Source organism: Haliaeetus albicilla, chromosome 25, assembly GCF_947461875.1.
Source record: "Haliaeetus albicilla chromosome 25, bHalAlb1.1, whole genome shotgun sequence".
NCBI classification, from domain to species: domain Eukaryota; kingdom Metazoa; phylum Chordata; class Aves; order Accipitriformes; family Accipitridae; genus Haliaeetus; species Haliaeetus albicilla.
In genome coordinates this window covers 22990303-23002317 of record NC_091507.1, presented here as the reverse complement: position 1 = coordinate 23002317, position 12015 = coordinate 22990303, and the positions used below count along the sequence as shown (strand labels likewise).

Here is a 12015-nt window from a genome sequence, read left to right as displayed (position 1 = left end):
GTCAGCAGGTCTAACATTTGATTCACGTTAATATAATTACCTGCAGTGCTTGGACAAACAAAAGCAAAACTCTTTCATCCTCAGATCAGAGGCTTTTTCCATCTTTGAAGATAAGACTCTAGGTTGGCTTTTGAAACTGCCCACTTAAAGTGGCTTTGTCTGAGTTTACGTAACAGACTTTTGTAATGCTACATTTTAGTGCATTTGGAGTTGCCTCAGTCACACCACGTGTGCAGAGATAATGAGCAGAATTTGAAAAATACACTCTCCAGCGAGGAGCCGTTTGTTGATCAGGCGACAGCAGTTTTGCTTGTGTCCCATGTCCTTTTCTAGCAGGAGGTCCCACTGATTGGCGTTTTGTGACATCCCGACCACATCTCTGATTACTAAGGTGGTTCCAGCTCTGCCTAAAGCACATGTGAAGAGCTGCGGTCCTGCTGCCTCCTGTCTGCGCTGTCATTCATGCTTATCTACTATTTCTGTAGCTCCCCGTTACACCCATGCTGACTTTGCTTCACATTTTCTTGTTTCCATGTAAAATTTGACAAGGCTGCACCTTATCACCGTTGTTCCTTTCCCTCTTCTAGAAAGTAACGGCAGTAACTGTCATTCATCCTGAATGAGGAAAGCTACTGTGTTTAGAGCTTTCTGTAATAATTTAAAGCTATTGCCTTGGTGGCTTTTGATCATTTGGTGAAAGCCAGTCTTTGAATATAATGCAGTGTATGGCAAAATTTTCTTTTTTTGGAGGGCTGGGGATGGGAGTTGTGTTTCAGGCCCTAGCTGTCAAGTGTCCTCCCACTCTGGGCAGTGACCAGCCTAGAGCAGACTTCCAAGCAGATGGCATCTGTCAAGTATCTGTTACAAACTGCTCTGGAAGATGTTTACAAACTGTGGGTGATACTAGGGCAGTAGCCACCATCTTTTTTCAGGTTCTCTGTTGGTTTTGGAAAGGTTATTACATCAAGCTTTCACCAAGATGAAGATCTACAGAACTGTGTTTTATGTCAGTTTTTACTGTGTGATAGTGAAATACAGAAGAGTCATGAAGAGCAAAAAGCTTGACTTATTTTGTTTTCTGTATGAGCTTTTCGAAACTGAAAGTAGTATAAGAGACTCTGACGTTGTGCACTGAGAGGCAACAGTGAGACTACGCAGTACTGAATCCAGCAATTACTGCCATAAGTACCATAAGCAAACCAGTGCTGTTCCTGTATGCAAAAATAACTGAGGTGGCAAGACAGCAGGAGTTTTTTCAGGGTGTATTGATTTTAATTTGGCAGAAGTTATCTAAAGCTACCAATAATTCACAAAGCAAATTTGTCCTCACTATTGTAATAGACTCAGTGCTGTTTAATTTGAAGACTATTTGTAGATTTTGCTATGGAAAGCACTTCTCTCAATACATTCTGGAGGCAGAGAAAAGAACAAAAAGATAACATGCAAGATGCTGAACACCATACTTTGGCCCTGTCTACACAGGGCTTCAAGGAAGGCAAAGGATAAAGCTGTTGTGTTTCTCTTCCCATGAGATTGCAGTCTTCTCAGCCTCCACTGAGCGAAGCTTTGTCCCTCCTTCTACCTCTCACTAATAGCCAAGGAAAGTCGATGAGGTAAACATCTGTGGGGTCCTTTTTCATAGTGTGCCCCCCATGAGACTCTGTATGCTTGCTTATTTGTTTAGATCTGCTTTTACTAATGGACGATGTGTAAAGTTGATTGAGGGATTGTTGACATTAGCTTTAGGCTCTTCCTTACCTACTGAGCTTCACAGGAGTGAGACAGGTTATAGAAGCTTCTTCTGTTTTCCTTATTAATGATTCTATTGTCTTGCAGTTGTTATTTATGTGTTTATCCTGTGATAGTTCTTTTCTGTATGCAGTCAGAGCTTTATCAGTTGCTTTCCAGACAAGCTAAGACTTTGAGAAACCTTTTGGGGTTTGGAGGGGCGTTGTTTGGTTGCTCAACTGAAAAACAGTGAGCTGTTGGAATCTAGATTTTCATCAGAATGGCATCTGATAACATGTCACATAACACGTAGTGGTTAGCTGGAAGTTAAGCAGCTGTTTGAAGATCTGTTCATTCCGTTCAAATCTACAGCTGCGGTCTGTCACCAGAATCCTTAATTGCACACATCTGCACAATGGTACTGTAGTTCACTCTCCATGTTTACAGGTGCTACTGCTTGGATTCAGCTTTTCAAAATATTCCTGTTGTGTATGTCCGTGGTGCAGAGTTTGTATTTTAAAGTTACAGGAAAGCCAGACTGTTTCCCAATCTCTCGCCCCATCACCTTTCAAAAAAGCTTGCTTTATTTTGGGAAATCAATCAAAGTCTCTCTGACAGGTTTTTACCCTCTTTTCAGAAATTCAAATGCTGTTTTCTTGTGGCCTTGCAAGAGATTTTCTGACTCACTTTATATTAATATTAGCTTTGTGCTTTAGAGTAGGGGTATTGCATTTGTGATTCCTGTTTTGGAAAAAAGCCAAGTCGCGTATCGTATGGCTCTGTACCTCTAAAGGCAATACTGATTCTTGCTTACTTGATCCCTTTCTGTCAAAGCCTGAAGATTGCATCTCTTTTGATCAAGGCGATGTCTTCTTCATACCTCATACCTTTCTAGATAATTTAAAAAAAAAAAATAACAGTGCTAATTTCAATTGTGCATGCATGTCATGGGCAGCGGAGGTGATAATTAAATGGAGAGGTTTGAAATCAGGTTAGTAATCAGGCGGAGAAATTGGCATGAAAGGACAAAGGAAGTTAACAACGTTATTTGTGTGAGCATAGTACACAGCGAACAGCTGAGGACCTGACCAGCATTCTCTGCTGGTGCTTCCAAGGTGTTTGGGGGTTTTTTTCCTGGTTTTGAGCCACAGGCAAACAAGAATATACATTGGCTTTTACTGTAGTAGTAAACTAAACACTGCCAGGGAATATTTATTCCAAGGTACCCAAACATGATTATCTGTACTGGCAAATTATCTGAACGATCCTTGGCAAGGTTTTTGGCCCATGCCAGCTATCCTCTCCCAACAACTTCTTCCCCTGGTGAGGAGCTGCCATGGTCCAGGGACTATGCCTGATAGGCAGCGGGAGCGTTACCTGCTCTGATGCCTGAGGGTGTAGAGGCCGGCTGACCTCTGTGTCAGAGGACTCTTCTGGTCCTGTTTAAATGTTGGTTATAGACTGCAGCTGTTAAGAGCTAGAAGAGTTTCTGTCTTTGTGCTAAATCCCCTGGTCAGAAACATTCAAGGTGACACGACTTCCTGATGGAGGTTACACGTTGATCATTTGTACCCCATCAGCTTTAAAATGCTACTGCTTTGATGTCTGTGGGGGGGAATAAACCATAAGATGACATGATAGCCCTTCAGCTTTTTGGAGAAGCTGTAGGTACCGCGTATTCGTAAGGTGTCCTTAGCTGCATAACCACAGCCGTTGTGAACATCCAGTATCTTAAAGTGAAGTTGGCACGATGCTTCTCTGAGGCAGTATTTGTTCTGCTTTCTTTATGAAGAATCAGAATCCATCAGTTATTTTACAGCATGTTTTTATAGCTGATTTTGCAATGTAATAGTCATTATCGCCATTTTAAATCTCTTGGCCCTTCATATGCCTTGGGTTGCTTCTTGATGTAAAGTTGCAAAGGAGTTATGTGAACGTAATGTTTGTAAAATGCTTTGAAGATGAAAAGCTTTACAGTAGGTTTTTATTATTACCAGAGGCAAAGTGAGCAGGAGTGGCTTAATGTTGGACCGTTCATTTCCCAAGAGATGGTTTTGTTTTGAAGAGTGCACATTATCAGTTGGGTTGGAGACAAAATTATCTTATTTCAATCCTGAATACAAATAAATTGGCAAGCTTTCTACCTTGAGATTATTTGCGTGAGACATTTGTAAAAGAGCAGAGCAGTTACGGTACTATCTATGGCTCTGTTCTTAGCTTAGGTTTAATGGAACATTAACGTGTTTGGCTTCTAGTATCCGAAGGAATTTTGAATTCAATCCATTCAAACATCCTTTTTTATACATATATATGTATGTATGTATATGTATTAGTATTCTTATATCTATATGATATACAGATATATACACTTATTTGAGATATATATTGCTCTCCTAGAGATAAAATCGGTTGCAGCACGTAAATAAAAAAGTGGTCTGCATTCAGAAATGGTGACGTTTTATTAGAGTTTTGTCCACAGGCTGTTTTTCACATGTTCAATCTGCCACATACAGAAGAACTGGCTTTTTTTTAATAGGGCTTTAAATATTTCTTGAATAATTTTTATTTCCAGCCTGTATCTACGTCATAAACTGATAGGTGGATGTACAGGCACAAAAAAAAAAAACCCACAAAGCGAGCTGTTTGGCAGTTCTCAAGCTACTGCTGTCTCCTTGTGAGTGAGAGGAGAAGGGAGGGAGCCGCGTCGTTCAGGTGGAAATTCAACGTCAGCCTGCGAAGCGGGGGACTGCTTCAGGGACGCCGCTGTCCTCGCGCGGTCCCTCGTCTCCCTTGCCCTTGCAGCGGGTCATCGCTTCCACCCAGCAGCCTTGCTCCGACGGAGCCGTTCCGCGGAGTCAGCGCAGGGTGTCTTTGGGGAGCCGGCGCGGCCGCGGCCGGGGATTTCTGAAGCAGCCATTGTCGGCGCAGGGGCCGCTGCGTCCCTGCGGCCTGCAGCCGGCCGCCTCGCTCGGTGCAGCTGCGAGAGCTTCGGGCTCCTGCCTGGCACTTGCAGAAATCGTCGTGGAATTTGCTGATTCTGCCAGACGCGAGCTAAACACTTGTTCCCAAGTGGTGCGTCCCATCAGTACAGCTGTTGGTTATGAAAAACATGCAAGGGCTTTCATCTGTAATAATAGAGCTTTGTTGAAGTACTGCAAGCTCAAAATTTTCCGAGTAATTCTATCAAATAGTACCTCCTTGCTTAGCCTGTAGGGAGCTTTATTCCCCCGTGCTTCGGTTAAAACGTTCATTTATTGTTGTCACTTATGTCAGAGGTGGGGAGGGAGGGAGGCTCAATTTTCCCTCGGTACTGTCAGTAAGGATTAGCTGACATTGTTGGGCAGTGCTTTCAAAATATTCTGACCTATTTACACAACAAAACTGATCAGAACAAAATAAACAGTTCTGGTCAGCAGCTGAATGCTGTATTGTGGCAGCTATATTTGGCAGTGGATTTTCTCGTCATTTTCCAGTGTAGACAAAACCTGAATGCTACAGAAATCTTGAGCATTACAAGCAGATAATACCCTTACTGAATAGCTTGATTCTCCTGTTGCCCTTTGGGGAAAGGGGACGGTTTGGCCGTAATTCAGTTGGAACAAATGCTTATGAAGCAACTGACAAAAAAGCGTATGAGTAGATTTATCATTTTGCCATGCAGGGTAATAAATAATTGCATCGTTTCCAGCAAGCCACAGTATATACCTGCGAGATGGTGGATCTCTCTCCAAGGTGTAATCTCTGCAAAGAAGCATTAAATGGGGAATTGTGACAGACTGTAAGAATTGTTGGTTTCCTGCTTGAGTTTTATTTTGTAACAACCGTAGTGGATACTTGCAATTACCTCCTCATTTTTATGTGGTATCCCCTAAGGAATGAATCAAGAGAAATGTTTCATTTTAGCTGTTCGGACAACCATTCCGTATTTCCTGGATCACAGATTTTTGGTAGTTTGGAGGATAAAATTGCCTGACGCTCAAGATAGGAAGTATCTCTTTCCATCTTGACTCTTCAGCTCAACTTTCTGAGAATAATAAAATGAAGTCTTTTTAAACTTGTCTTTTTTTTCCCAATTCCATTTAGTGATAGTCCCAATGCTGTCCATGAGGTGGAAAAGTGGTTACCACGACTGCACTCAGTTGTCATAGGACCTGGCTTAGGTAGAGATGAAGTTCTACTTGAGAACGCTAAGGTAATGTGTATACTGATATTTTATTCTGTGTCTTTATGTTGAAATTTATTAACCAATTTACTATCTCTTACATGATTACACAAATGTTTTTGATAGGTTTCCTAAATAACAAATTTATTAAAATGTTGTTGACTGAAAATTACAGCTGTTAGTCATGGTCTTCATTATTAAACTGTAAGCATCACTCTGAATTTTAGGCACCCGTTTGGTTGTTTTGATTTGCTTTTGTTCTGATTGTGAAAGCTGCTAATTAAGAAATAGATGTTGGCATCTCTAGATAAAGGGCTCTGTGTTTTCTTGGGTGCAAACCACCTGTACTGTAAGAACATAAATATGAATTTGAGTTCCTAATTTTTGGAACCATATTTGACAACTTGTATCAGGAGAGGTACCAAAGAACAGGGACTGTGTCCCCTTGCAATAAGAAATAATATTCTTAATTGTAAAATGTTGCAGATTTCTACTCTGGATAAGGAGGTAGTCCTATTTTCTGTCAAGCCTTAGTGGAGAGCTGAAAACGGGAGCTTAGATAATTCTGTACTCTAAATAATATGTACTTACACCATCTTCCAGATGATGTCTTCTATTACTGTCAACACATCTTTGCACATTCAAAGTATATCTTTCAGTCTAATGTCAATCTAATTTTGTACAATTTAATATTTTTTTTCCTGAGAAGTATTACTGAATTAATCAGTGGTACTAACAAGTGGAATTAATATAATTTACAGAAATGTTGACAGTTACACAGTGAAATTGCAAAACAGGGGAGGCAAGAGACTGGAGACCACACTATCCAAGTAGTTTAGAATACCATGGGAGGTATGAAGGGTGGGTTTGCCAGGCTTTTGTTAGAGAAAGTTGCTATTGGAGCTCTTTGCTTCTTTAATTCTCCTTCTGCTTCCAGAAAAATGTTTGATTTGTGTTAAAGGGGTGCAAAACTAATAAAGAACATGGGTTCAGAAAGAAAGAAAGAAAGAGGAAATTTATCACAGCTGATCAAGAAATAAAATTCTATTCTGAATTAAAAATGTCAACAGATTTTATTCTTTTTTGAAAACTTTTTTCCAGAATTCTTAAAAATTTTGGGTAATATTTTTTCTTTTTTTCCTGGTTTTTAAAAAATTCATAAGTGTTTTTTTCTAAAGGAAAACAACTTCAAACAAAAGAAAATGAGTGTTCATGCAGAATAACTAAGATACCTAGCATAAGCTTCTTTTATATCAGAATTCCATCTGGGTTTTATAAATATCTGTCAATGTGCTTATGTGTATTACAGAAGTATCTGGAAGATTCCTTGATTGTTTTTTTTTTTTTCATCATTGCTAAAAATAATTTTGCTTTCTTAGTGAATTACAAGCATACTTTTACTTCAGCCTGGCTGTCCTGTGTGGTGAGTTAGCTTAAAGTTAAAGAAACAAACCCAGCCAATGTAGACAAGGCATTTAGAAGTTACTTCATGCTGAAATCTCAGGCCACGTTCATATGAGCTGTGGATCTGACCTTATTAATTTCAAGTCACATTAAAGCTCAAGTTCTTTGTCTTCACTGTAATTATGTAAGTGTTCATTAGTTACCCAGTGTTGTTTTTTTAACATGTAATTGGGGACAAGCGAACCCTGGTTGCCTGTTGGAGGAAGACTGGTGCTTCTCTGTACTGAGGCAAGGCTGAGTCTCCCTTTTGCTTCAACAGCGAATTTTAAGCTTTGTATCACTCTTCACCTTCAAGAAAAAACACAAGTGATGGTAGCGTTGCTATTTTAAACTTTTATAGGAGGCTGGGTTGGTATATAATTTTCTGTTTTCCCTTTAAGCTAACCTCAGCATGCTGTCATATGAACACAGGGCTGAGATGTAGATTAGTGTCTGTTTTCTGGTCAGGTTTTTGTATCAGACTGGCAGTGACGATGGGAGAGAGCTCCCTCTCTTCCTCCTCCTGCTCCATTAAAGTGCTGAGGCGCAGTGGTCTGTCACCTCTCTGATGCTGTTCTTATGTCAGTTCTTGTCAGCATTGGGCCAGCACATTGCCAATCAATGTGCTTGTCCACACAGTCATGTGTTTTGGGCTGCTTCTCTCTTCTGAGTATTGAGAAATTAGGATACTAATGCAGTAACCTGCAATTTCTGGTAGACAGCCCATGGACAGTGTTTTACTGTGGAATAGCCCAAGTACTTCTTGACTAGACGGTGCATCTTCTCTCTCCAGACCAAAAAATGCTTTGCTTCTTCAGCATCTTTACTATGTCACCTACCTCCCTCATGCTTAGTGCCCGCACTGTGGCATCTCAGCTCCTTTCAACAGTCTGATGGACAAGAAGCACCTTGTGATCAGTTTCCTTTGAATTTTTTTTTTCTTTTTTTTTTTTCTTTTTCTTTCTGGAGACCATAGTGATATTCTTTGAATACACACTTATTGGCTTCCTGTGATTGTCTGGTTTGGGCTGTAATTCCATTTACAAGTCCTGTTACACAAAGCCACTCTACAAGTTATATCCCGCTTTCATGCGCCACTTGTTATGGGTCTGTGCCAAAACCCTCCCATGCTATTCCTCAGTTGCCTGGGTGAGGGCTGGTGCTCTGTCAGAGCTTTCTAGCCATGGGTTTGCAGGACCAGGAGCTGCAGCTTCAGAAAAATCTCCTAAAGAAAGCATTTGTTGTGTTCTAATAGCGGTGCAGCTGGATCCCATGCAGATGTGGCAATCCTAGTCTTGGCCTGGTTAGACCCTCCAACTCTGGAGCAAATAAGCAGTCCAAGCTAGTTCCCTTCAAGAGAAAGGAACAAAACCACTTTTCTCCTTCCCTTCTTGGCTCTGGAGTGTGCAGATTTGTCGTGGTTTAACCCCAGCCAGCAACTAAGCACCATGCAGCCGCTCTCTCACTCCCCCCTATCCAGTGGGATGGGGGAGAAAATCAGGAAAAGAAGTAAAACTCGTGGGTTGAGGTAAGAATGGTTTAATAGAACAGAAAAGAAGACACTAATAATGATAATGATAACACTAATAAAATGACAACAGTAGTAATAAAAGGATTGGAATGTACAAATGATGCGCAGGGCAATTGCTCACCAACCGCCACCCAACACCCAGCTAGTCCCCCAGCAGCAATTCCCTGCCCCCACTTCCCAGTTCCTATACTAGATGGGACGTCCCATGGTATGGAATACACTGTTGGCCAGTTTGGGTCAGCTGCCCTGGCTCTGTCCTGTGCCAACTTCTTGTACCCCTCCAGCTTTCTTGCTGGCTGGGGATGAGAAGCTGAAAAATCCCTGACTTGAGACTAAACACTACTTAGCAACAACTGAAAACATCAGTGTTATCAACATTCTTCTCATACTGAACTCAAAACATAGCACTGTACCAGCTACTAGGAAGACAATTAACTCTATCCCAGCTGAAACCAGGACAGTATCCACCCCTTATTCTATACCATTGACATCATGCTCAGTTCCCATACCTTTAGTTACATTAGTTACATCCTGAGCAATCATCTCATCACCTTTCCATCCCTTTGAGACATATGAACAATGTTTTATATATATATGTATATGTATACACACACAGAGATATCATTCCTTTAGTTTATGGGTTATGTTCCTAAAATGTTCCTTGAGTTCATTTAGTTTCCGACTCTGGGCTTCATCTGTCATACCAGTCTTTCTGGGCAGGAGGGACAGTGCAAAGTCCTCTCAGCCAGTAGAGCAGAATTGGGCTTCAGTGCGGTGTGACGAGCAGGTGACATTGGACGCAGCAGGAGGATGGTGTGCGCCGTTGGATTGTTGCATGCTGGAGTCAGTTCTGGTTCCATCACTACTGCGCTTTGCTCAGTTTTATCACAGTCCTTTCTTGCTTGATCTAAGCGATTCTTACTATAGTAGTATGGATATAGCATATAACAATTATAGTAATGATAACATACAGTAGCAGGGTTATGTCCAGGGAAACCAGGACAAGATTGAAGCATCTCTGCTCTCCATTCTACTTCAAACTTCCGAAATGCTGTTACCACATCTGGTGTGGAACTTGGCCACCGCAGCCACCTTCCTTATAGGCAACGTCAGGCCATCTGTTTTTCCCTTTCGGTGTCTGTGATTGATTCTGGCCAGAGCTGACAGTACCATTACCTCCCCGAGTTCACCTCTGTTGGTATGCTGCTGTAGTGGTTTAGACTCTGTTGAGAAAGGGTTTAGCCACCACGTGGAAGCAAGGCCAAGGTCCCTATGACTGTCCTCTGTCAATGCTTAGAAGCAGCATATTTCCAAAGCTGTTGGATGTTCTCCTTTTTTCACACAGCAGCAATGTTGCATGCCTATCGTATCTACCCACCACAGTGTTCTTCATGCAGCCGTGCCAGGGATGTTTGCACTTCTGGTCTTACTCTGATCTGAGATTTCTTGTAGCCTGAAGCTTGGAAGTAGGGGAATTCCTGCCTGTACCATCAAGAGCTGTTCCTCAGGTTTGCGATAGAACCAAGTTCCTCTCCTGCAGCGTGATGAGTGCAGCTCCTGAGAGGACTTCGGAAAGAATATTATATTCCTTGCATAGCCCTCTGGGAGAGGAGATGATGCTGCCTAATGCTGCAGTGTGTTCTACATTCTGCTGCTGCCTAGCAGTTAGGCAGTTACAGGCTTAGCTATGTCCTTTATCAGTTTCCAGCCTCTTGTCATCTCCTTTCCCCTGTTGCTTCTGGCATGACTGTGATGTTCTGTCAAATTTTCTGCTTCAGAGTTTGGTGAATCTTTAATGGGTACGTTACTGGCTTTGTGGTCAAATGGCCTGATCCAGAATTGTTGAATGGAATAGTAGTTACTGTCAGGATCAGGTAGAGAAAAGCATTCATCCTTATTCTTCATAAGCGCTGTCCTTAACTGAAGTAAGACTTTGATGTTGGAATCGTCTTTGTTTGTCACTAGGTTCCTTTCCTTTCTCCCTGAAGTGGTAGCACCAGATCCTGGACTCTGCCACTCCAGTCTTGCTGTGTTTTGTTTTGCAGCAGCAAAGTTAGATGCTGTTTTCAGCAGAGCATGCTTGCTTCCCTCCTGTAAGAGAGGTAATGATTAACAGTAAGAATGGCTCTGTAACTCGGATTACATGGTAAAATCGACTGGGTTCTCAAACCACATAGTTGTTCCTCTTGCTCAATTCTCAATCTTTTAGCTCCGAGAAAATGTCCTGAATACCAGCCTGGGTTCTTCTTTGGCTGAGGCCCCGCCAGCTGCCATTTCTGCCCATTGCTGTTTCTCTTCTCCCACTCCCTCGCCCTGCGATGCTACCCTCAGCCAGTCATTTGCCCTTAAAGATCTCTGCTATCTGTTGGGATATAAATTCCAGAAATCTCATTTTCCACCCCTAGTGACATCATCTTAAGGTTGCGTGGAAGTGTCTTGGCTGTAGTTAACGTCTAGCAAAGGGTGGGAGAGGTTTGGGCCATTGTCATGGATCACCTCCATCAAGTGTGCCCAGAGAGAGCCCGTTTGAAATTATCAGACAGATTCTGAGTTCCACCTCAGCTGAGGTATCAGCCTTTCTGTGTTTGGTTTTGGTTAGTTGGATTTCCCCCTTTCAAGCCTCATGCCTTCAGGATTTAGGTAGCATTTCACAGCCTTAATAAATTGTGAGAACAGGACCAGCTGCTTCAGTACACTGTCTTGCGCTAGTTTTTGCAAGATCAAGAGGACTATGGAATACAGAGCCACCTTTTGTTGTCACAGCGGTCTGTTAAAGCTAAATCTGCCGCTATGGGCCTTGAGAAGCATTTTCCTCTTGATATCTGAGCAGCCCCCAGGTTCCGTTTGTACCAAGTATAAGACACCTAAGAAGCATCCCAGGCTAATGCTGCAGTTGATAGATTAGTCTGCAGTACCTACCACCATGTACAAATATGAACAACAGGATGTGTTACTCTATGGAATCACTGCTCATGTCGACTCAAGTTAGCATAAGAATTATTTACCAGAAACATAATTCTTCACTGTGCGTCAGGTGCATTTGCTTCCTGCCCTGTTCATACCCTCTGGAAAGTCCTCTGGAGGCTCTTGCTGTGGGGATTCAGCAGTTCGTAGGGACCTGAAGTAGCAGCAAGGACAAGGCACTTTGTGT

General features: G+C 42.0%; 1 protein-coding gene across 8 annotated transcripts in view; it reads left to right on the top strand.

Annotated features, from left to right (window-relative positions):
- NAXD (NAD(P)HX dehydratase) overlaps window positions 1–12015 on the top strand; it is a 53165-nt gene that overhangs the window by 17965 nt on the left and 23185 nt on the right. For all 8 annotated transcript variants that reach the window (XR_011322130.1, XM_069770268.1, XM_069770273.1 and 5 more), the window contains one exon: window positions 5812–5920. Coding sequence is in view for 7 of the 8 variants with exons in the window: in XM_069770268.1 (XP_069626369.1) it covers window positions 5812–5920 (109 nt within the window). In the remaining variant the exon portion in view is untranslated. The remainder of the gene's footprint in view (window positions 1–5811; window positions 5921–12015) is intronic.